Source organism: Grampus griseus, assembly GCF_964374135.1.
Source record: "Grampus griseus genome assembly, chromosome: 14".
Taxonomy (NCBI): domain Eukaryota; kingdom Metazoa; phylum Chordata; class Mammalia; order Artiodactyla; family Delphinidae; genus Grampus; species Grampus griseus.
This window is the reverse complement of record NC_139008.1, coordinates 21,711,463-21,732,680: the sequence shown is the minus strand read 5'-3', so window position 1 is coordinate 21,732,680 and position 21,218 is coordinate 21,711,463. Positions and strand designations below refer to the sequence as shown.

General features: G+C 44.6%; 2 protein-coding genes across 6 annotated transcripts in view; one reads left to right on the top strand and one right to left on the bottom strand.

Moving 5' to 3' along the window:
• DNAH3 (dynein axonemal heavy chain 3) overlaps positions 1-880 on the bottom strand; it is a 194,028-nt gene extending 193,148 nt beyond the window's left edge. For all 4 annotated transcript variants that reach the window (XM_082670865.1, XM_082670866.1, XM_082670867.1 and 1 more), the window contains exon 1: positions 679-880. The gene's annotated coding sequence lies outside the window, so the exon portion shown is untranslated. The remainder of the gene's footprint in view (positions 1-678) is intronic.
• LDAF1 (lipid droplet assembly factor 1) lies at positions 8-17,534 on the top strand. 2 transcript variants are annotated; one of them, XM_082670876.1, is made up of 5 exons: positions 8-161; positions 2,604-2,795; positions 9,843-10,011; positions 12,275-12,413; positions 13,667-17,534. In XM_082670876.1, the coding sequence occupies exons 2-5, from the start codon at positions 2,700-2,702 to the stop codon at positions 13,701-13,703; spliced, it is 441 nt and encodes a 146-aa protein (XP_082527002.1). In that variant the 5' UTR covers positions 8-161; positions 2,604-2,699; the 3' UTR covers positions 13,704-17,534. The 2 variants fall into 2 exon arrangements, with proteins under 2 accessions (XP_082527002.1, XP_082527003.1); XM_082670877.1 differs by lacking the exon at positions 8-161 and adding an exon at positions 989-1,088.
• The last annotated feature ends 3,684 nt before the right edge of the window (positions 17,535-21,218 follow it).

The following is a 21,218-nucleotide window of genomic DNA, read 5'->3' as shown; positions in this document are numbered from 1 at the left end:
GGGAGGGAGAGGAGGGACGGCGCGGGGCCGCGCGGCGGAGGAAGACTGCCGGCGGGGGTGGAGTGAGAAAGCGGTCTGGCGCTTCACAGCCGCCGCTTGGGCGTGTCTCCTCTAGCTGCCCGCACACGCAGCTCGGCCTGCAGCGCGGCCGCCGGGACCAGGTGAGAGCTGGCAGCTTGGGCGCAGGGGACCCGGCTGGCTAGACAGCCCCCTCGCCGGGCGGGACAAATTTTGGAGGAGGGCGGGGGGGGGGTCGGTTGAGAGGATAGTCGGTGTCCCACGCCCGAAGCCTTCAGCACGACGTTTGGTAATAAGGGGAGTCTCATCCCTCCGAGCCCCTGCGAGACCCCCATACACACACACACACCCCTACACCTACTACTACATTTGGTAAAAGGGTTGCCATCCCCATCCCACCCGGGACCCTTCCCCTTCTTGGGAAACCCGGTTGGGAAGACTCCGAACTCCCTCTTTAGGATTAATGAAAATGGGTGCCCTCCTCCCTCCCGGGTTATTCTCTACGGAGGGCCCCTCCCCCCTCACTGCAGAGAGGGGAACTCCAAGTACCACAGGTGGGATTCTCCTCCCCAAATTAATGACGGTGTACTCGACTCCCCGCCCCCAAGCTCCCATTTCTCAGCCTCGGTGCCCCCTCGGGCGCAGAGCCCCCCTGTGTACCTGTATCACCCCCCTTTTCCCCTCTCCTTGGATCCCAAGAAACTGGCCGCCTGTCCCCTCTCGCGTTTAGGAAGGCTGAGAGACTGGAAACAGATGGGGAGGGGGAGGTCTGATAGGCCCGAGGCGCCCGGCGGTTCCTGGCCTCAAGCCGGAGATGCGACCCCTGCCCCGCCCGGCTGGAATGCTCAGGGTTTCCGTTTGCCCCGGGAGGGGCGGTAGTGGAAGAGCCGGGGGCTTTTGGAGGGGTGGGGCGTGGAAGGGGAAGGGCGGGTTGGCTCGTGTTCTCCTGGCTCAGCCCGGAAGGCGCGGAAAAGGCAGAAGGCGGGAAACTGTGCGCTGCGTCGGGTTAAGGGGTTGCCGTCTTCCCTCCTCCCGAGACCTCTCAGTGCCTGGGGAGGCCCCTCCGAGGAGTGAGTGACTAGGGGGTCTGGGGATTGGTGGCCCGGTGGTTGCGTTCCACGATGTGGCCGCTGGCATTTTATCCACGCTGGCCCCTGTTGGACTCCCCAGACCGGTCCGGGTGGCGCTTGGGTTTCCAAGGCCCTGGGAGACCAGTAGGGGAGCTGGGCTTGTTTCTGACCCTTGCAGATTGGAGCTTAGGGGAATTGAGTGCTGGGAACATCGCAAATTCAAATCTGTGCCAGCTGTAGCTTCAGAGACAGTATGGGAATGGGAGTTTAGTCCTGCCCTGTTCAGGGGATTCCTGTTTCACAAAAGGGATTGTAGCAGAGAATCTCTAGCTGGGGAGATTAAAATGTGCTTTAATTTGGTGCTAGACCCTATAGATATTAGGAGATACCTCTTCCCATCTCACATAATTAGCATGGGGGACGTTCAGTGTGGTAAATAAATGTGAGCATCTCTCAGTTAATTTTGTCCACTGTGACAGAATCTTTTAGGCGTTTGTGCTATAGGTCAGGAGATCAGTTGTAAGAGAGAAACGGAAAAGATATCTGTGTCCAGCCCTACAGTGTTATTCTGGGAAATATAAAATAACAATATATTAGTTTATATGAAAATTAAAAAGGGTTTAAAAGATAGATATCTAACTTAACAAAAAGCTTTTATTAAAAATAAATAATTATGTGAGATTGGGACAGTCCTGGAAATTCCAGCCTGTTGAGTCACAGGGTATAATTGTGGCAAAGTCTCTCCATCAGGTGCCTCTCTTGTTACGGAGCTGAGACTTACAAGTAAATAGAGAATAATTTATGGCACAATGTAATTAGGAGCCAACCTGTTTAGTGTATTGGCCACTGTTACTTGTTTGAAAAAGTTTTTCTAGCCAAAGAAAGAAGGCAATAGGACTTGAAATAGTGTATTCAGCTTTCTTCCACATTCTTTTCACAATTTTGTCAGGCTAAAAAAATAAACATAAGCTCTCAGAGACAATACCATTAACATTTTCTTATATGTCCATCTAGATCTTTTATTTTACTATGGATATATACATAAAATACATAAATACATATATGTATTTTATCTTATGGATATATGCATAAAATATGTAACAATATATAGTAGTCTATAATTTTTTCACATCATAGATATATTTTTATTTCACTAAATAAATATCAACATCATTTTAATGGCTATACAATACTCCATTCTATGAATTTATCATTATTTAACCTATTTCCTATTAGTAGACAGCTTCTTTCCACTGTTTTACTATTTATTATGTATTAGAAACAGGGGTACATTGCACATCCTTTTGGCATGTTTTGATATAACTGATTATTTCCTTGAAGTTCCTGGAAAGTAAATTGTTGGATCAAGGTGTGTGCAATTTGAAATTTGGATAGATATTCCAAGTTACCCTCCATCTGCATGCCCACCGTCAGTGTGTGAGGATAGTAGAATCGCTTGTTGGGTCAGTTGGGTGAAGACCACTAATGGTTTAAGATACTTTTCATTTCCTCCAGCAAGAGACAAGGTGACATGAGAGATTTGACTGTTCCCTGCACTGAAGAGCTTACTGGTAGAATTAATCCCTAAAGAGACCTGAAGTGGGTTTCAGGATGGTGAAAGAAGAGCCCCCAAGTACTTCAAAGGACTTTCAGGAGCTGCAGAGGAGGGTGTCTTTGCTGATAGCGTCTGTCCAGAGTAACTCAAAGGTCAGTTTCCAATCAGAGCATATAATGGAAGATCCCAAAATAATACTAGCTTAAACTAGTTATTTCTCTCTTAAGTAGAAGAAATTTGGAGGTAGGTCAGGAATCTTTCTAACTCACCACCTTGTCATGTCTGAGTTGTGACCTTCAAACTCACTGTCCAAGATGACTGCTAGAGTATCAGCCATTGTATCCATATTCTAGGCAATAAGATGTGGGGAGAGAAAGACTTGCATACCACCTCCAATTTAAGGAGACTTCCTGGAAGTCATACACGCACAGAGCTTCCAGTTGCATCTCATAGACCAAAATTTAGTCTTATGATCACCCCTTGTAGCAAATGCAATTCTTTAGCTGGAAATAGAGGCAACTCTTAGTCTGTGCCACAGATACCATCCTTTTTTTTGTTTTGCTGTTAATTTTGACCTGTTACCCTGAAAATGAGAGGCTAACGTCTACTTTGAGCCCAGTGTTCCACTAGAAATTCAGTGTTCAATAGAAATACGACATAAGCCACGTAAGTAATTTAAAATTATCTAGTAGCCGCATTTAAAAAGTAAAAAGAAGCAGGTGAAATTAATTTTAATACGGTATTTTATTGAACCTATCTAAAATATATTTCAACATGCAATCATTATAAAAAATATTAATGAAAAAAGTTATTGAGATGTTTTACATTCTTTTTTGTACTAAGTCTTTGAAATCCAGTCTGTATTTTACACTTAACAGCACATTTCCATTTGAACTAGCCATTTTACAAGCGCTCAATAGCCATTCAATGGCAATGGGACTTGAGATAGTATATTCTGCTTTCTTGAACTTTTATCTTTATTGCTTTCTTCTATGTGCCTTTCAGCATTTTTTCAGGGAAAAAATAATAGCTTTCAGAGATAATATTATTAGCATTTTGTTGTATGTTCTTCTAGACTTTTTTTCTATGCAATATACCCATAAAATACATATGTATATGTAAGAAAGTGAACTGGTTGGTGATCTGTTTTTTTGTATTGCACACCACTAGTGTCTATTTGAGGAGCCAGACCTTTGCAGTCTAGAGCAATATACTCTATAGAGATCTTTTCTGAACTCATCCCCAAATGCCTCTGGCACTCTTTGTGGATTTAGCAAGATATTTTTAGGTTGGACAAGCAGCTTTCTAGCCAGCAGGCTGAGACTCTTGTTATTAAAAGTTAGCTCCATGAGAAAGGTCCTCATACTCATCTACATGTTCAGTTGATTCTCGTTATATAATTTGTGTTAGTTCTGTTCTGTTGAGTCACCTCAAACACTGAATTAGCACATACTGAACAATTGCTCAAATGGGAAGTACAGGATTAGGTTCTGGCAAACTTCTGGTGGCAACATTTTCATCAACCAATCAAACCATCACCTGTTTTGTGTGTCTTTTTGTTTAAAGGCACCTTTATTCTGTAGATATTATTGATTCATTAACATTGAACTCCAGGCCAGCAGCTTGTACTATACAGGCAGCTGTAACTCTTGCCTGAACGAAGTTTATCTAATACACGTACGGTATTTTCTCTATAAGGCACGTCACAGCCTTCTTATGCTTAGGAACACTAGACAGCACTGCTACACATTTTAAATGTCAAAATCACCAACAGAAAACATAAAAATGCAGAAAAAGGTGGCACGAAATAAACCATGAAAAGGACAGTTGTATAAAGAGCTAAAACAAGAAGGCAGAGTGTTGCCTAGCTTGGCCTCAGCTGGGAACATGTGCGTCAGGTGGCTCACGTTTTTCACTGCCGTGTGCACGTCCATGAAAACAACCCAAAGTGTTGATTCTGGGGTTACAGATCAATTTTAGTGGGTAGGCAAATTCACAGATATGGAATCTGCCAATAATAGGGATTGACTGTACATTAATTAACCTTGGTTGAGCACTTATTATATGCAAAGCACTGTGCTCCGCACTTGGCATATCTTAACTTAGTTCATATTCGTGTCTACCTCCTAAGGTAGGCATTTCAAAGCATGTGAACTCTGACTTCTTGACATTTCTTCATTTTTTCACCTTAGCTCCTCAGCCATGGTCATTGGAATAGATGTGGACTAGATAACTTCCAGGGCAGTTGACTCCCGGGATGATGGGACAGATCATCAGTTGGCTAAGCCCTGATGTTCTTCAGATAGTCCTGAGGTAGTTTCTTTTAAATTTTTAAATTATATTAATTGAATTAATTATATTAATTGTGTTTATTGAATAGAGTAATATTGGCAGTAGAGGAAAGGAAATCACCTGTAAGCCCATCACTAACAAATCCAGTGGTGGTATTATCATTACTGTTGTTATTGTTATTATTATTAGGACCCTTTAGTATGTAATTTTTAGATCTAGTGGTTTTAATTGTGGCAGATGTAGTTCTATATTTTTATTTTTGCTTGATATTGTATATTGGTGTTTTTCCATATTAAAGCATAGGTCTTCTGAACAATGGCTTTTCTTGGTGGTAGAACCTTCCCTCAGAGTGACATACCATAATTTACATAGTCATCCCCTTGCTTCTATGATATTTGGATGATTTCTTTCCCCCAAGTAATTTATAATCTTTTCTCAGAGTTAATAAACCCTTTGAGTTCCAGATAAGAATAGATGGCTTCCAGATGGAGTGTTTGTGAAACAACTCTGTCATCTCTTCTAGGAAACCTCTGGAATGTCAAGTCTTAATGGTCTTACTTTTAGACTGACAGAGTCAGAAACCTGTCCCAAATAGGTTAAACAAGCAAACAAACAGTGAGACCTGCCAGGGCTTTTGGGAAATGTAAGGCTATCATAGAAGCCAAGGCAGGAAGTAAACAGGCCAGAGCCTCAGGAGGGGTTAGAACCAGAGTCTGGCGGGTCACTGGGGTCAGAGATAACTCTCAGTGCCCTCTCTTGAGACATACTATTCCTCATTGTAACTCTTCCTTGTGTATCAGCTTCATTCTCCTCTCTTTGCAGCCTGGCTTCCTTTGCTCTTCCATTCACACGGGCAGACATGATCGCCCAGGATGGTACCTTCGACTCCTCATGTCTCCTCCAGCTCCCAGCTGAAATCCTCTATGGGACCTGGTCTTGGGAGTGCTTGATTCCTAGGAGCAAGAATCTGCTTGACCAAGTCACCTATGGCCAGGGAGGTGGCAGTTGGGCTGGGGCTTTCCGTTTCACTGGTATAAACATGGCTTCAGGGGCCCACCCCTGCTGTGAGAGGGGGCAGTTTTCACAGAGGAGGGAAGAGAGATGGAACATGGGCTGGGCAGATGTCCTCCCAATGGTATCTCCTTCTGTGGATTACCTAGGACAAAATAGTTTTGCTCTCATGCTGGCCCTTTCCTTCCACAAAGAATGTTTTATTTATTTATTTATTTATTTTTAATTATTTATTTATTTTTTAATTATTATTTTTTTGGGACAAAGGATGTTTTTGAATTACCTCCTTGGCACCTGTATTCTAATCCTGAATCACAAGGACCAAAATCTGGGAGAAATTGTCACACAGCACCTTGGACTTGTCATTACCAGTGGTTTTAAATAATGCTGACCCCTCTGCCCTCCACCCCTCTGGTAGCAAAGACAGTGGATACTGATTATCTTTTGCATTCTAACACCGGGGAATTGGCCTCTCTTCTGAATAGTTCCAGATGGAGCCTTCATGTCCTTAAACACTGGCCATGTTGTCCCTATTTTGGAACCTCCCATACTCATGTGTGCATTTTAAAATAAATCACCTGTGTTTGACCTTGGGCAAGTTGCTTGGGCTCATTGACGCTCCATCTCATCTTCTCTAAAATAAGCAATGCCAGGCTCATAGCTTTGTTGTGAGGATGATCTCAGATGTCGTTTGAGAAGGCCTTAGCACAGAGTCTGGAACATAATGGTGCCAGTCTGTCCCAGCCTGGCATTCCTGGGTTATTTAGCACCGCACCATGCCTGTAAAATCTAGGTTGGATAACCTGTGTCTGCTTCCAGGAGGGCGATGGAAAATGTTGCTGCATAATAAGCTCTCCCACTTTCCATCCTTCCATTGTGTCACCCTCTGTTGCCTGGGAGCATGAAAAGTGAATTGCTATAGTCTAATTCCCGGATTTAAATAATGTTAAATTTTGCCTTGTTATCTACCTCATAGCATTGTAGAGAGAAAAAAATAAGGAGGTTTATTGAAAGCTCTTAAAAGAGTGCTTGGCACTTGAATGTTTAATGAATGTTCTCTCTTATCATTAGGCATAACTGAATCATATCTTCCTCTTCTGAGACAGACTGGTCCGAGCAGGGCCATCCTCCCTAGGGGAAGACAATTGCTGGGCTTAATTGTCTGCATCTTAAATTGGTCTCTCTGCATATCTGAATAACTTTCTATTTTTTCCTTGTAGGGCCCAGATTTAGAAGAGGCTAAGAAAAAATTAGATTTCTTAAGGACTACAAGTAGTCCCTTCCTGCTTTTCCCCTCTTGGATCCCTATGCCACACTGTCTCCTGGTCCTGTTGAATTTTCTTTTGTCGTTCCACTTTCATACTGCATCTCCTCCTCCTCCTTGTCCCTCCCTGCCATCAGCCTAGTTTTGGCCATCATTATCTCTTGCTGGCTTCCCTGCAAATCTTCCTCATTGCCTCTTGCACAGGACCACCAGGTTCATCTTTTTAAAATTATTCCTTTGATTGCATCACAGTCCTGCTCAAATGCCAATAGTTCGCTTCTTGTTTTTTTTTCTAGGTAAAATTTGAGTGAGCGCTTTTCAACAGAAATATTATGTGAACCACATATATAGTTTTAAGTTTTCTAGTAGCCATATTAAAAAACATAAGGGTTTCCCTGGTGGCACAGTGGTTGAGAGTCTGCCTGCCAATGCAGGGGACGCGGGTTTGTGCTCCGGTCCGGGAGGATCCCACATGCCGCGGAGCGGCTGGGCCCGTGAGCCGTGGCCGCTGAGCCTGCGTGTCCGGAGCCTGTGCTCTGCAACGGGAGAGGCCACAACAGTGAGAGGCCCACGTACCGCAAAAGAAAAAAAAAAAACATAAAAAGAAACGTAAAATTAATTTTAATAATATATTTTATATAGCCCAATATATCCAAAACAATATAATTTCAACATGTAATCAATATTGAAAAATCATTGATGAGATATTTTACATTCTTTTTTTAATACACTCAGTGCACATCTCAATTCACATGCTGATTTTCCATTGGAAATACTTGGTCTCTATTTAGATTTCATAAAATTGATAATTGAAAAACTTATTTGAAACATACCCACCTTATTTGAAATGTAATTAAAATTTTTTCAATGACTGAATCAAACATCAGTTTTTAAATTTAAATTAGATTAAAAATCCAACTCATCGGTCACGCTAGCCACATTTCAAGTGCCCAGTGGCCACATGTGGCTTCTGTGCTGGACAGTCTGGGTATAAAGTCATAAGCCTGGCATTCTGGTGTTCCAGCCTCATCTGCTCCCCCACCACTGTGGTTACTGGATCTCTTGATTTTAAGGATCAGACAGAGCAGTTCGGTCTGTCAGGTGACCCCTGGAGGTTTACTAAGGATACACGTGGACTAGAGCTGGAAAGCAATCAAGACCTGAGACAGCTCGAAGGACCATCCAGCCCCACTCCCGTGGCCCCTCTGCCTCTCTCTCACCTTCAGCCGCCCTAACAGGAAGATCTCACTGGGTTCTGATCCTAGAGTATCCAAGCTGGGTATTTCCAGCTCAGAGGTGATTGCTGGCACAGTCACCTCTGGCGAGAGAAGCTGAACAGCCAAGTCTTAGATAGCTTTTGTCAGAAAGCAGTAGCTGGAAGCAGTGTAGCCAGTAGGTGTTACACCATTTTGGGCCGGGAAGTGAAGTTTGTCAATGCTGAAGCCCCAGGACTGAGAACGGTGGCTTTGTGGAACAGCCTTTTCTAGTTAAGCACAGTGAGTCCTGTGCTTTGTCACCATCAACTTGAGCTCCAAAATCCTCCTGCCTTCCAGCTTGCCCACAGTTTCCTCCATTTGAATCACTTGGGTGAAGAACTCTTTCTAGGAGAACATGTGTTTTGGTTAGTGGCACCCGCCATCACTGAAGCTTAAATTACGTCTTCAGTTCACCTGCTGGCCTACATGGCCCTAAGGAATGAGACACAGGAAGGACCAGTTTTGATGGGGAAAAGTTCTGGAATGATAGGAGCTTTCAAGGGAATGGGAACTAGCATGCCAGCACTGAGGAGTGAGATGGCATGGACCCTAAGAAGAGGGGGAAGCCCATCCTTGTGAGGATGCCTAGGGCCAGCTCTGTATTAAAGCAGCCCCCCCAACCCCCCACTGAGCCAGCTCCAGAACCCTTTTGCCTGGTGGAGGAAGATAACTTACTTATTAACACAGCATAAGCTTGCAGTAATCATCAGGCTGTGGCCTGACTGTGGTATCCAGGTTGATGACATAAAAACATTTTCTCCTAATGAAGTGGCAGCCACTGCAGACATCTGAAGTGGAAAGATTTAGCTTTGAATGCCTAGATTTTGCCACTTGGAAGCCGTGTGACTCTAGGTGAGTCACTTCGTCCCACTGTTTCTCAAACTTTAATGTGTGTACAAATCACCTGGTGATCTCATTAAAAAACAGAAGCTGATTTGGCAGGTCTGGGTCAGGGCCCAAGATATTGCATTTCTAACAAGCTCCCAGGTGATGCCAAGTAGCTAGGACTTAACCTCTCTGTGCCTCAGTGGCCTCAACTGTGAAGTAAGCAGCCAATTGTACATATATCACATCAGAGCACACATATGCTGAGGATGCCTTCTGAGAGGGTGTGTGTGAAGCAGTAGAGCCATGTCTGGGTCTTTCCTCCTTTCACAAGACTTGAGGTTGGGTGGGGCCCTCAGACTTGCCCCCTGTCCACAGCTGCCTTAAGTTGTTGCTGGGGCAACTCATGTCTTGGCAGGATTATTGTTGACTTCTTACCCATGGGCCTCCCAACTTTATAACCTTGGCTTATACTTCCTATAGCTCGGGTGAATTTATCAATCTGGGGTTCAGACATGGCATTCAGTCCTGCTTGTCTCCTTTGCCCACAGGTGGTCGCCTTCATGAAGTCTCCAGTGGGCCAGTACCTGGACAGGCATCCTTTTCTGACCCTCACCTTGCTGGTGTTTGCTTCTGTGTCAGCTGTTCCTGTTGGCTGCTTCCTGCTCCTCGTGGTGCTTACCTCCCTGGCTGCGTTTTTGGGAGTCATATTACTAGAAGGTATCCTACTCAGTTACTCTCCCCCTTGGAAAATGACTCACTTGGGATGACAGTATTTATTGGGCATCTGCCACTCTTGTCAAAGGTTCCCGTTCTTGTCAAAACCACATCGACCAAGGCAGGTTGTCAGAGTAGTTAAAACATGGGCTCTGGAGTCTATTAGAATCCCACCTCCCCCAGTGTGATTTTGGACACATTATTTACCCTCTCTGAGCCTCAAATTCCTCATATGTAAAATAGGGATATAATAATATTGTCTCAGAGAGTTGTGAGGATTGAAACTTACAGTTGCATGAAGTACTTAGCACAGTCCTTGGCACAGAGTAGCTTCTCCATGAATGCTAACTATTGTCATTAAACAGAACATTAAAATCCACTCCACAGATAGTTACGGAGCACCTGTTGCATGCCAGGTGCTTGCTATGTACTGAGGTTCCCCCTTCTCCACCTTTCCTCCTGAAGTCCCACTGCCAATTGTCAGCTTCTCCCTGAGTTGCTAAGTTAAAATTACTATGAAAGTAAGATCTGATTGGCTCAGTTTGCCTTTTCAAATCAGATCACAGTCCACAAAGAGATGGTTGCCATCTGCTCAGGTGATCACCTCTGGCTCATTCTATGGCTTCCCAGAGCTAAGAGCACCCGGGGTTGCTTCCCTACCAAAGGGATTGTGGACAAGGCAGTTTACACTTGAAGAAGAAGACAGGCACGGTAGGTGGATGAGCCAAATACAGTATGGCAGAGTGGTTGTTCAGTAAATATTGATGGATAGATGGGCGAAAGATGAATCAATATCAAAACAAAGGTAAATTTAGAAAGAAATAAGAGAGCCACTACCCTTTTGTGGTATCATACAAAGCTTTACAGGAGAGAGCACTTTAAAGATGTATAACGACTTTGTCCCAGAGTAGACAAGGAAGGGCCTTCTAGGCAGGAGGCACAGCATGTGCAAAGCTGTTCCACTTGAGAGCGGTGGTCCTGCAACTTGAGTCTGCATAAATCTTACCTGCTTTTTGAACATGTGGACTTTCATGTATCATCCAGAGATTGTTATTTAGTAGGTCTGGAGTGGGGGCCAGAGATGCAAATTTTCAACAAGATTCCCTAATGCATCTGATTCTGATACAGGTGGTTGTTAGCCATCCTTTGAAAAATACTGATCTAAGATTTTGTAAATCTTTATGAAAAGGCAGCACGTCTGTTTACATTCTCTACTTTCCTTCCTTTCCAGAGTCCATCCCTGAAACTATCACTGTGGAGTACTGGGTGGGCTATTTGACAACTCGTGAGGCAAGGGAAAGGATGTCTGCCATGCAACATTTGCCATGTTATTAGTTCCGCTTTGGAAAGAGGGAGTTTGTTATGAGGAAGGAAGAGAAAGTGTGCTGGGCAGACAACAACTGCTGAGTCACATATATGATAGTCATTTAATTGTCATGTCAACACTTAGAGGTAGTTATTATTATATTCTTTTTACAGATGAGTTAAACTAAAGCTCCAGGCGGCCCAAAGTCTCACCATAAGTGACTTAACTAGGATCAAACTCAGGCATGTCAACTATGAAAATCCATCCTCTTTCCATGGTACCTTTTATTATTTTTCTCCCATAGACCCCATGTTATAAAAATGTATTTTCTCTGCACTTATTAGATGGTAATTCATTAATATTCCCATTAAAAACTTATTTAATGGTGGGTAAAATGACCATTCAGACCTGTGGTTACTGTGTGATAGTTGCCAGGCTGCGTTGTAAGGGATGTAATCAAAAGTTATGTTTAGATTTGACTTTATTTAGCCTGCATAGCCTTTATTTCCATAGGTTGTAGGTAAGTGTAAGTTATAGTATTTGGTAGGCAGTTTGAAACACTGGTCATGATTTACCACCCCCATTACTGTCTTGGCTAACTCCTTCTAGAGGATTCCATTAGGAGCCCATCCCTGACCTTGAGAATGAGGGAGTTTCAAATTCACATTCTTGCCATGGGCAAGACAGGTAACAAAAGTGAGCAAAGCGGTCCAAGAATGATACAGTTGGGAACAGTGGGGCCTGGAAGAAACCGGAAGGCCAGCAGTTGTTGCCATGCAGTGATGCTCACTTGGGTATCGAGATTGCCTCCTTTTTAAGCGGTACCAGAAGTCTGGATTTTTGTGGAAAACCTCCTCACTTAAAACATCTGAGTTAACTGTTGTTTTAAACACAGTGGTGCAGGGTCTGGTGTTTTCAGTCTGTTTTAGATGAATGATTCTTTGACATGCTTTCTTCTAGGACTGGTCATCTCTGTGGGCAGCCTCTCACTGCTTTGTGTCCTCTGTGGCTTGGGCTTCGTGTCACTCATCATGTCAGGGACAATCATAGTGTCCTACATGGTAGTCTCCAGCCTCGTCAACTACTGGTTTTCTCCCAGGTAAATACATGTCAGTGCAATAATTTAATCTTTACTACTTGGGGAGATTTTCACAAGTAACACCCTAACCCTGGTCACGTCATACTCAGTCTCTCAAGATAGGAAGTGTCTAGCCTCTTCACATCTCTGCTTAAAAAGAGGTAAGGTTTCCTTCTCTCTTTTTTTTTTTTTTAATTATCAGGTAGGAATGCTTTGGTGGCAAGTAATGGAAAACCTAAGTAGATACTAGCTTAAACAAATAGGGATTTATTTTTATTGCATAACTGGAGATAGCCCAGTCCTGGCACAGCCTCTCTAGTGTCATCAAGGTACCAGGCACCTTCTGCCTTTCTGTGTTGCCATCCTTACCCCACTGGCTTGTCGCCTCATGGCCACAAGAAAGCTGCTGCTGGCTACACCAGCTTCGTTCAAGGCAGGATGAAGAGAGGAAAAAAAAATGAGTCCTCACTCACCAATTGAGTCTGACCGTTTTTGTCAAGTAAATGAAATCTTTCCCAGAACCTACCCCCTTTCTTATCCCAACCAACCTCATTGGCTGGAATTTTGGCAGATAGCCACCGTAAACTGGAAGGGAGGCTGGGAAACGGAGTATAAACCCACAAGGAGAAGGGCCTTGGGAATGTGCCATAGCTCCCCCGCTTGGGGTATAAGTGTTATTAGCAAGGCTACTTGATATTCAAAGAGAATCCATAGAGCCAGTTAAGTTAATATCAATAATGCTACCTCCTCTCTCACTTACCTCTGAAACCTACCATCACTGGGCTGAAAAAAGGCAGACCTATTTCTCTCCCTGCCCCATCTCCCTTCTGTTAAAGATGTAAAGAAATGGTCAGTTGATTAGAATTAATTAGAATTTGAATCCCAGCTATGCCATTTTTTACCTGTGTGATCTTGAACAAGCTGTTCAACATCTCTGTTCTCAGTTTTCTTCCATTGGTAAAATAGGGCTACTCCTTGCTCTGCCTCTCTCACTGGATTGTCATGAGGACACAAACAATAATTTGGAGAAAATGCAGTATCCAAATTAGAATGGGGAAAAGGATCATAACCCCTGCCCCTAATTCAGGTATTTTGACCTCTCGGGCCCCCAGTTTCCTCATCTGTAAAATCAGTGTCGCCCAAAATCTGGTGTGGTTGCAAGAAGCAACCAAAACTAAACCAACAAAAAACGACATTCATTCCGCCATATATACTCTCAGCATTGCTCTTTAAAGAGGCCTTAGAGCTGATCATTTCCTCTTGTTGCCAAACAGACTGTGGACACAACACAACTCCAGTGGCGACTGTTAGCTGGCCATGAAGTCTACACACTTAGAGGGGCTCTACCAGGAATGACCAGCTGAACGGAACCAAAGCTTTTTTTCAAGCACCTCTGGGAAGCTGTTGGATCATCCTTGCCCCTTGGGATTATGACTCAGAAGGGACTGGGTAGTCAAGCTTTTCCTGGAGGTGTCCTCTAGCTTTTTCACTTATTTGTAGGGTCCTGCAATGGACAGTTTTGGGGATCTTGTTGCTCTTGGTCAGTTCCATCAGCTGACTGGCCCTCACATGGAGAATCAGCAGAGAATCTCGATGGCGTGGCGGCTCCTTGCGCCTCTCACCCCCTCCTCCCCAGAGATGCACACCTGAACTTGGCAGGGTTCTGAGCCTCTACAGGCCGGTGACTTGACCTCAAAGGCTCAGATCTTGTATCCGAGGCCCCAATTTGGGACAGCCACAGATTGTTTTTCCTTTTTCTTTCTTCCTTTTTTTTTTTTTTAAATGAGAGCTGCTTATTTCTTCACTCATTTGAAAAAAGAGGTGGGGGGAAGAATCTAAAACAGAACAAGCTCTTCTGCCTTATTAGTCTTTTATCAGAAAGACAAACAACATTTAGGAATAATAGCTTCTCAGACAAAGTTAGAAAATAGAGTCCAAACTTAACCTTACGGCCAAGAGCATTTTTTTCTAAGTCTAAAGGTATGGTTTCCACTGTTGAGTATTGTTAAGTCATGTTACTCTTTAAAATATTTGCACTTGATACTTTTTTATTGTTTTAAGGACTTGTCTTGTTAAACCATTTCTTCAAAAAGTCCCATGAAAATGATAAAGGACTACAAAAATTTTTTAAATCCTATGGGATATCTACTTCAGTGGTTTATTCCCTGTGGTATTTTATTTAAAAATATTTATTTAGATGAGCTTTTTTTCTTCACTCTATTTCAAAATACCCCCTTTCTAGACATCAAACCCATTTTTTCCTTCTGTGTCAATTTCATGGCAGATCCTGGGTAATAAAGCTTTTTTAGTTGCTAGTGATAGACACTCAACTCAAAATGGATTTAAAAAGTGGGGGCAGAGGGGGATGGATTCGTTTCACTGAACTAAAAAGCCGAAAGGTAGGACTTTAGGCGCTGCTGGATCCAGGGGCTCAAGTGGTGTCACTAGGCATCTCTCTCCCTTCATCTCTCAGCGCTGCTTTTCTCAGTGTGAGCTGAGTTTTAGGCAGGCCCTCCCCATGTGGAGGTCCCAGCAGCTCTAATTTTACATCAGCCTTGTAGTTAGCACTCCCTATTGGACAAGGAAGCTGTTCTTTTCCAGTAGTATATTTAGATTTTTGGCTCCGATTAGACAGACTTGGGTCATGTGAGCAACGCCAAACCAAACACCGTGGCCAGGGTGGATGGAATATGCTGACAGGTCAGGGCTGGGACATGTGTGCATTCTGGAACCAGGGGAGGGGGTGGGCCAGCCCCACTGGTTCTGCATAGGTGGGAGTGCTAGCGTATGTAGAGATGGGAGGACAATCCGATCCCAAAGGAGTATCGCAAGGAAAGGGAATGTATGCCAGGCAGACAGAAGCAAATACTTGCTCTTTGATTCAGGAGGGCACAAAGGCCTTCATTTGGTTCTCAGACTTTTCTGTATCCCATGATAGTCAGCCACACCTGTCACTAAAGGGGCCTTCAACTCTATTAGAGAACAAGAACTGCCTTTTCCTGCCAATACATGGGGGTGTTAATATTAACAGTTACTATTTACTGAATGTTTCTTTCTGACCTGCAAGTGTCTGCTAGTAGCTGTCTAAGCTAAATACCCTGCTGGGTTCTGAGGCTTCAGAAAAGAAGAATGAAGAGGGCCCTGGCCTCCTGAAGTTTACTTTCTAATGCAGGAGTCAGCTAACAAGTGTATTAGTTATCTATTGTTGCATAACGGTTTACAAAGAGCACTTTTGTCATCCTACATTTTCGGTGCGTTGGGAGTACAGGCCTGGCTTAGCTGAGTCCTTTGCAAGACTACAACAGCAGCGCTGCCACGTTGCTTCTCCTTTGAGGCTCGCCTGCGGAAGGATCCACATCTGAGTTCACATGGTCATTGCCAACATCCATTTCTTTGTAGGCTTTGGGGCTGAGGCCCTCATTCCCTGTCATATGGCAGCCCACAGCCTGACAGCTTGCTTCTTCAAAACCACCCAGGGAGAACGTATCTTAGCAGGATGGACATCACATTCTTATAACGCGTAATCATGTATGCATAATCACATACATCCCATCACTCTCACCACATTCTGTGGGTTAGAAGCAGTCAGGTCCCACTCACACGAAGAGGAGGGATCACACAAGGGAATGCATACCACAGTTGGGGATCATGGGCTCCACCTTAGATTCTACCTGCTACATCAAGTAAACAAAATATTAGATTATTATGATAAGTGCATTGAAGAAAGTAGAAGGGGCAGGCCATGTCAGCCACAGAAATCTTTTCTTTGAACCACATAATGAGAAGTTGCCACTGTGCTAAGAGCTGGGGGGGGGGGCAGGTATTCCCAGCAGAGGGCGCAGCAAAACAAAGGCCCCAAGACTGGAAGGAGCTGAATGTGTTTTAGGAAAAGAAATATCAGTGTGACTGGGCTTGGTGAGTAAAGGGTAAATGGAGGAGAGATAGGAGCCCATCAGGCAGGACCTCGTAGGGAAAGAAATTTACAGCAAAAAGCAAAGGGAAGATGATGAAGAATTTTACACTTTGCATTAAGAGGGATATAATTAGACTTGGATTTTTAAAGGTCACTTGTGGCCAATGGATTGGGAGTCAGAAGTCCAGTTAGCAGGTCTGTGGAGGTCCAGAGCAGAGGATGGTGTGGCTTGCACTAGAGTGGAAGTAATGGAGACCCTCCTCATTTGGAGAGCTAGCAGCAGTTGGTGATGGATTGTATGTGGGTAGTGAAGGAAAGGGAGACACGAGGATGGCACATAAACTTTTCATTTGAGCCAGTGGGTAGTCAGTGGCACTAGTTTCTGATACGGGGGCTGTGTGAGTAGTCAGAATCTGCTTTGCTCACGTTGAGTCAGATATGCCTTTTTGACACCAAGAGGATGTGACAGATGAACGGTGGCTTAGAGAGTAGGTATGGGCTGGGGATACAAGGTTTAGGAGTATTTTCAGTACTGAGAGCTTTACACAGCCTTCTTACGGAATGCTCTCCTGAGAGAAGCCAAGAGACCATTTTAAAACATATTTCTGATCCCATAAACAGCCTTGCTTCAAACTGCAGAGTGCAAGTTGCCTTTCCACTGCACTTAAAAGCGCTAACTAACTCCTTCCCATCACAAGCTGCACCTGCCAGCTTCTCATTTTTCATATTCCCTTAGCCTCTGGATTTCAGAGGTGAATGAAACGAAGGTTCAGAGCAGAAATGATTCACCAATTCTGCCAGGAAACGTGGCATCTAAATCAGAGCTTTGCAATTCAGGCTGTCTGTCACACTGCCTGGAGCCTGAGGCCTTTGCCGATCAAACGAAGTAAAATACAGAACCCAGCACAGTGCTTGCCCATAAACAACAGTTGTCAAAGTGCGAGATGCACCATCGTTTGAAACTGAGTGGAATAGTCGTAAGGTTAACCATGGGGAAGATAGTAATATTGAATTAGCTTTGTATGGTGACACGGTAACTAGACTTATTGTGATGACCATTTCATAATGTACAAAGACATGGACTCACTGATGTACACCTGAAACTAACATTGTGTGTCAATTATACTTAAGTAAAAAAAAGGTATTGTTGGCCTTCTAGGCACAGTTCAATGTGTTCCTTATTTGGAAAGGTAATTAAAAGCACGAAACTGACTCTATACAGTCGGAATGTTAATTTATCAGTATAACTATAGGTGTTTGTTTTTGCCATGAGTCGGGTGCTATATTAAGCCCTCTACACTTCAATACACGTTTTCAGTCAGTTCTCACTACCACTCATTTTAGAGATGAGGAAGCTGAAAGATTGAGAGGTTAAATTGTTTAAGGGCACATAGAAGCAGAAGTGGGACTCAAGCCCAGTTCGCCTGACTGAAGAGCCCACCCTTGTAACCAGTGTGCTATTAAATGTTAATGCCTCCAACTGCCTTTAAGGCCTGGGATGTGGACCCATGCCCTAATAGACATTGTCTGCAGCAGTTCCTATAACCTTTGCTGCTGTGTCGAATAACTTCAGGGATCCCTGTTTTCATAAAATAGGACGTGAACCATTGGTTCTCCCTAGAGTTGTGCACATAGAAGTACTGTTTCAACCACCGCCTCTGCATGGATTCTACTATCTGCTCCTCATAGAACAGGAGATTCAGCCTGGATGTTGTGACACCCCAGCAAGGTATGATCAGGTGTGAGTTGTCACAAGGTTGAGGATGACTAACTACTTCACATATTCTGCTGTGCTTCCTCGAGCAGGAGATAACAGGTGGAACTAGAGGGGGGCGGAATTTGAGAATAACCTGCTTTTTCTTACCTATTCCACAGCATCCCCCAAAACACGTGTGTGTGTACAGGCACACACATACCCTGAGGGATTAAATATGTGTGTGCACACACATATACCTGAGTAATTAAGCATGTGTGCAAATACACACACACACACACACACACCCCCTGAGTGGTTGGTAAGAATTCTGATAATTACAAATTATTGAAGTGCTTTCTTTGCCTTCTTAGGGGAAAGATAGGAGGTGGGGATTACATCCAAATCTGGCATGCCTCTTGGATATGTCTTTATGGTGAATATTATCCATCGTGTGTGGAAGTTGAAAATCAATGACATTGGAGCATCCCACTCCCCACCTCCTGTTTCCAAACATTTCCACCTTCCACGAGCCAGTTCAAGGCTCATCCCTCAGTGAAGTCATGTCTCATTTACACTGTCTCTACACTTACAGCCCTCATGGACCAGGCATGGTGAGCAAATGACAACTTCTCTGGGCATTGGTTTCCTCAGTCAGTAACGAGAATGCCGCCCAACCTGTCATTGGGAACTGAGGCAAGTGATCTCTAAATTATAAAAGTGCTATAAAACACTAGACGATTAAACCCTTGCTTGACTAGATTGTCTCTTGTTTGCCACTATTCCCTTATATTTGTCCTTCCTCCCACCTGCCCTGCCTGCCTCCTCTCTTCTAGTGCTCTGGGAATGGAAACAGTGTCTGTATCTTTCCTTTTGGGTAGACCAGAAACTTAAATATAGAAACCCCTGCACAATATTTTGCATTGACTAGAAAGACTGAGGAAACTGAACCTAGAGGAGTTATCCATCGGGGGTGACGTTTCCCACCGCCACCCTGGGACATTTGGCAGTGTCTGGAGGCATTTTTGATTGTCATGACTGTGTTTGGGGGAGATGCTGCTGGCATCTAGTGGGTCAAGGTCATGGATGCTGCTCAACATTCTTCAATGCACAGGACGGCCCTTTACAACAAAGAACTAAGGGGCCCAAACACCAGTGCCAAGGTTGAGAATCCCTGATCTAGACAAATAATGAGAATTTAGAGCATTAGACCACACAGCAGCAGAGCTGGGCTTGAGACAGGCTGGAACCTGGGGTCCTTTGCTGCTGTGCTGCAGTTCTGCAGTGCTTGCACCTGGACACACCTCTCCTCAAGCAACAAAATACAAAGAAACTGTATGGAACTAAAAATAACTGCGTGATAATTTGGGGCAAATTCTGGACAAAAGATACAAAGAGACCAAAAAAACCCAACTGCCAATTTTGAAGAGCCCAGAGCAAAAACTGGGTGAGGGGAGCAAAAGCAGGGTACCGAGCATGCCCCCTGCACCCAACACCACCTAAGGGGTGGGCAAACCACCTAAGCCACGCCTCCAGCTTGACCCCTGGACACACCCCTACCCTCACCCCATGTAAGGAATAAGCTCGACCCCCTCAGGGAGCGAGCAATCAAGGGAAACTCTTGTTTGTTCTCGCTCCCCTCTGCTGCAGCAGGGTCCCCAGTAAAGCCTTGCCTGAGTTTCTTGTCTTGCCGCTAGTCAACTTCTATCGGTTGGGGAAGGCTAAGAACCCTGGTCGGTGTCAGGCTGAGGCGGGGCTGGGGTTGGCCAGGTCTGCACCAGAGCAGCTGGTTACACTAGCGGCTTCAGGGACACATACACCTTCACGTTTGTGAAACGTTTCAGGGTTTCAAAGAGCTTTCACATATGTTATCATCTCTGACCTTTCATAAGAGTCCTGAGAGGTCCTCCTCTTCTCATTTCCATGACTTACTAGTCAACTGGCCTCAGAAGAAACTGGGCGAACAAGCAAGTCATTTTCTGAAGGTCTCAGAGTTAGCTAGTGATTAAGCCAGGGACCCACCGTCACCTGGCCCACTCAGGTGCTCTTCCTCTGCTCCCTGCTTTTTGCTAAAGCAGAAGTGGCAAGGGTGAGACATTAGGAAGGTAGACTACTCGGTAATTGGGAATCAGAGAGCCATCTGAGCTAGAGAGGGCATGGGCCCCTCGCTCAGGCAGTAGACATTGATCGGCTTCCCAAAACTGCAGAGGAGACTCAAGCCCCATACATATGCTCTAGTCGTCCTTATGGCCCTATTTAGGAGCTTCAAGTCCCATTTGGAAACCTTAAAGAACCAGCAGAGGGAAATGGAACAGAAGTGTTTCCTAAAGAAAATGTTTCCTAAAGCCAGTAGAGGGCACTCACATCAGGTGATCTGAAGGTGACTCAACTGAGAGCTGGAAGAAGCTTTAGACTGTGCTTTTTATTTATTTATTTATTTTTGTGGTACGCGGGCCTCTCCCTGCCGTGGCCTCTCCCATTGCGGAGCACAGGCTCCGGACGCTCCACTGCATGTGGGATCTTCCCGGACCGGGGCACGAACCCGCGTCCCCTGCATCGGCAGGCGGACTCCCAACCACTGCACCACCAGGGAAGCCTTAGACTGTGCTTCTTAAACGTTAATGTGCATGTGTACAAGGGTTTAAAAGGCAGATTCTGAGTCTGTAGGTCTGGAGCAGGACCTGAGCTTCTACATGGCTCACCGGCTCCTGGCGAAGCTGTTACTGAACTAGTTTTGTTTGCCCGACCAGCGCTCAGACGCTGAGGTTTACAGCAGAGAAAGGGTTTATTCACAAGGCAGCCAAGCGAGGGGACAGGAGAATAGGTCTCAGGTTCTGCCTCCTCAAAGGCAAGAGGCTTGGGATATTTGTGGGTGGAGAGTATAGGGTGATCGAAGGTCCAGGGGAAGGTGATTGGAGTCAGGAAAAAGGTGAGGTAATCAGTGATCTGCACAAGCATATCTGAGTTACATGCTTCTTCATGGGACAAATGCTTAGAAAATGGTGGCAGTAGCGTGATCTGAGGGTGGAGTTTTTGGCCCTCTGACGTCAAAAAGTCACCCATGAGACACTTGTGCAGGCCCAGCTGAATGGTTGGTGGTCTCAACTGGTTTGAACTGGGTAAGACTAGCTCCATGTTCCTTAAAAACAACTTAAGCAAACATTACTCTCAGAGGTGTTTTCTATAAGGGGCTGTTAAAGGAGTCTTGATATAGTCCAAG

Excerpts from the sequence above, each read along its gene's own strand:
- LDAF1 (XM_082670876.1), top strand. The coding sequence starts at position 2,700 with ATGGTGAAAGAAGAGCCCCCAAGTACTTCAAAGGACTTTCAGGAGCTG. Across the intron at positions 10,012-12,274 it reads GGGAGTCATATTACTAGAAG|GACTGGTCATCTCTGTGGGC; the intron begins GTATCCTACTCA and ends GCTTTCTTCTAG. Across the intron at positions 12,414-13,666 it reads AACTACTGGTTTTCTCCCAG|ACTGTGGACACAACACAACT; the intron begins GTAAATACATGT and ends GTTGCCAAACAG.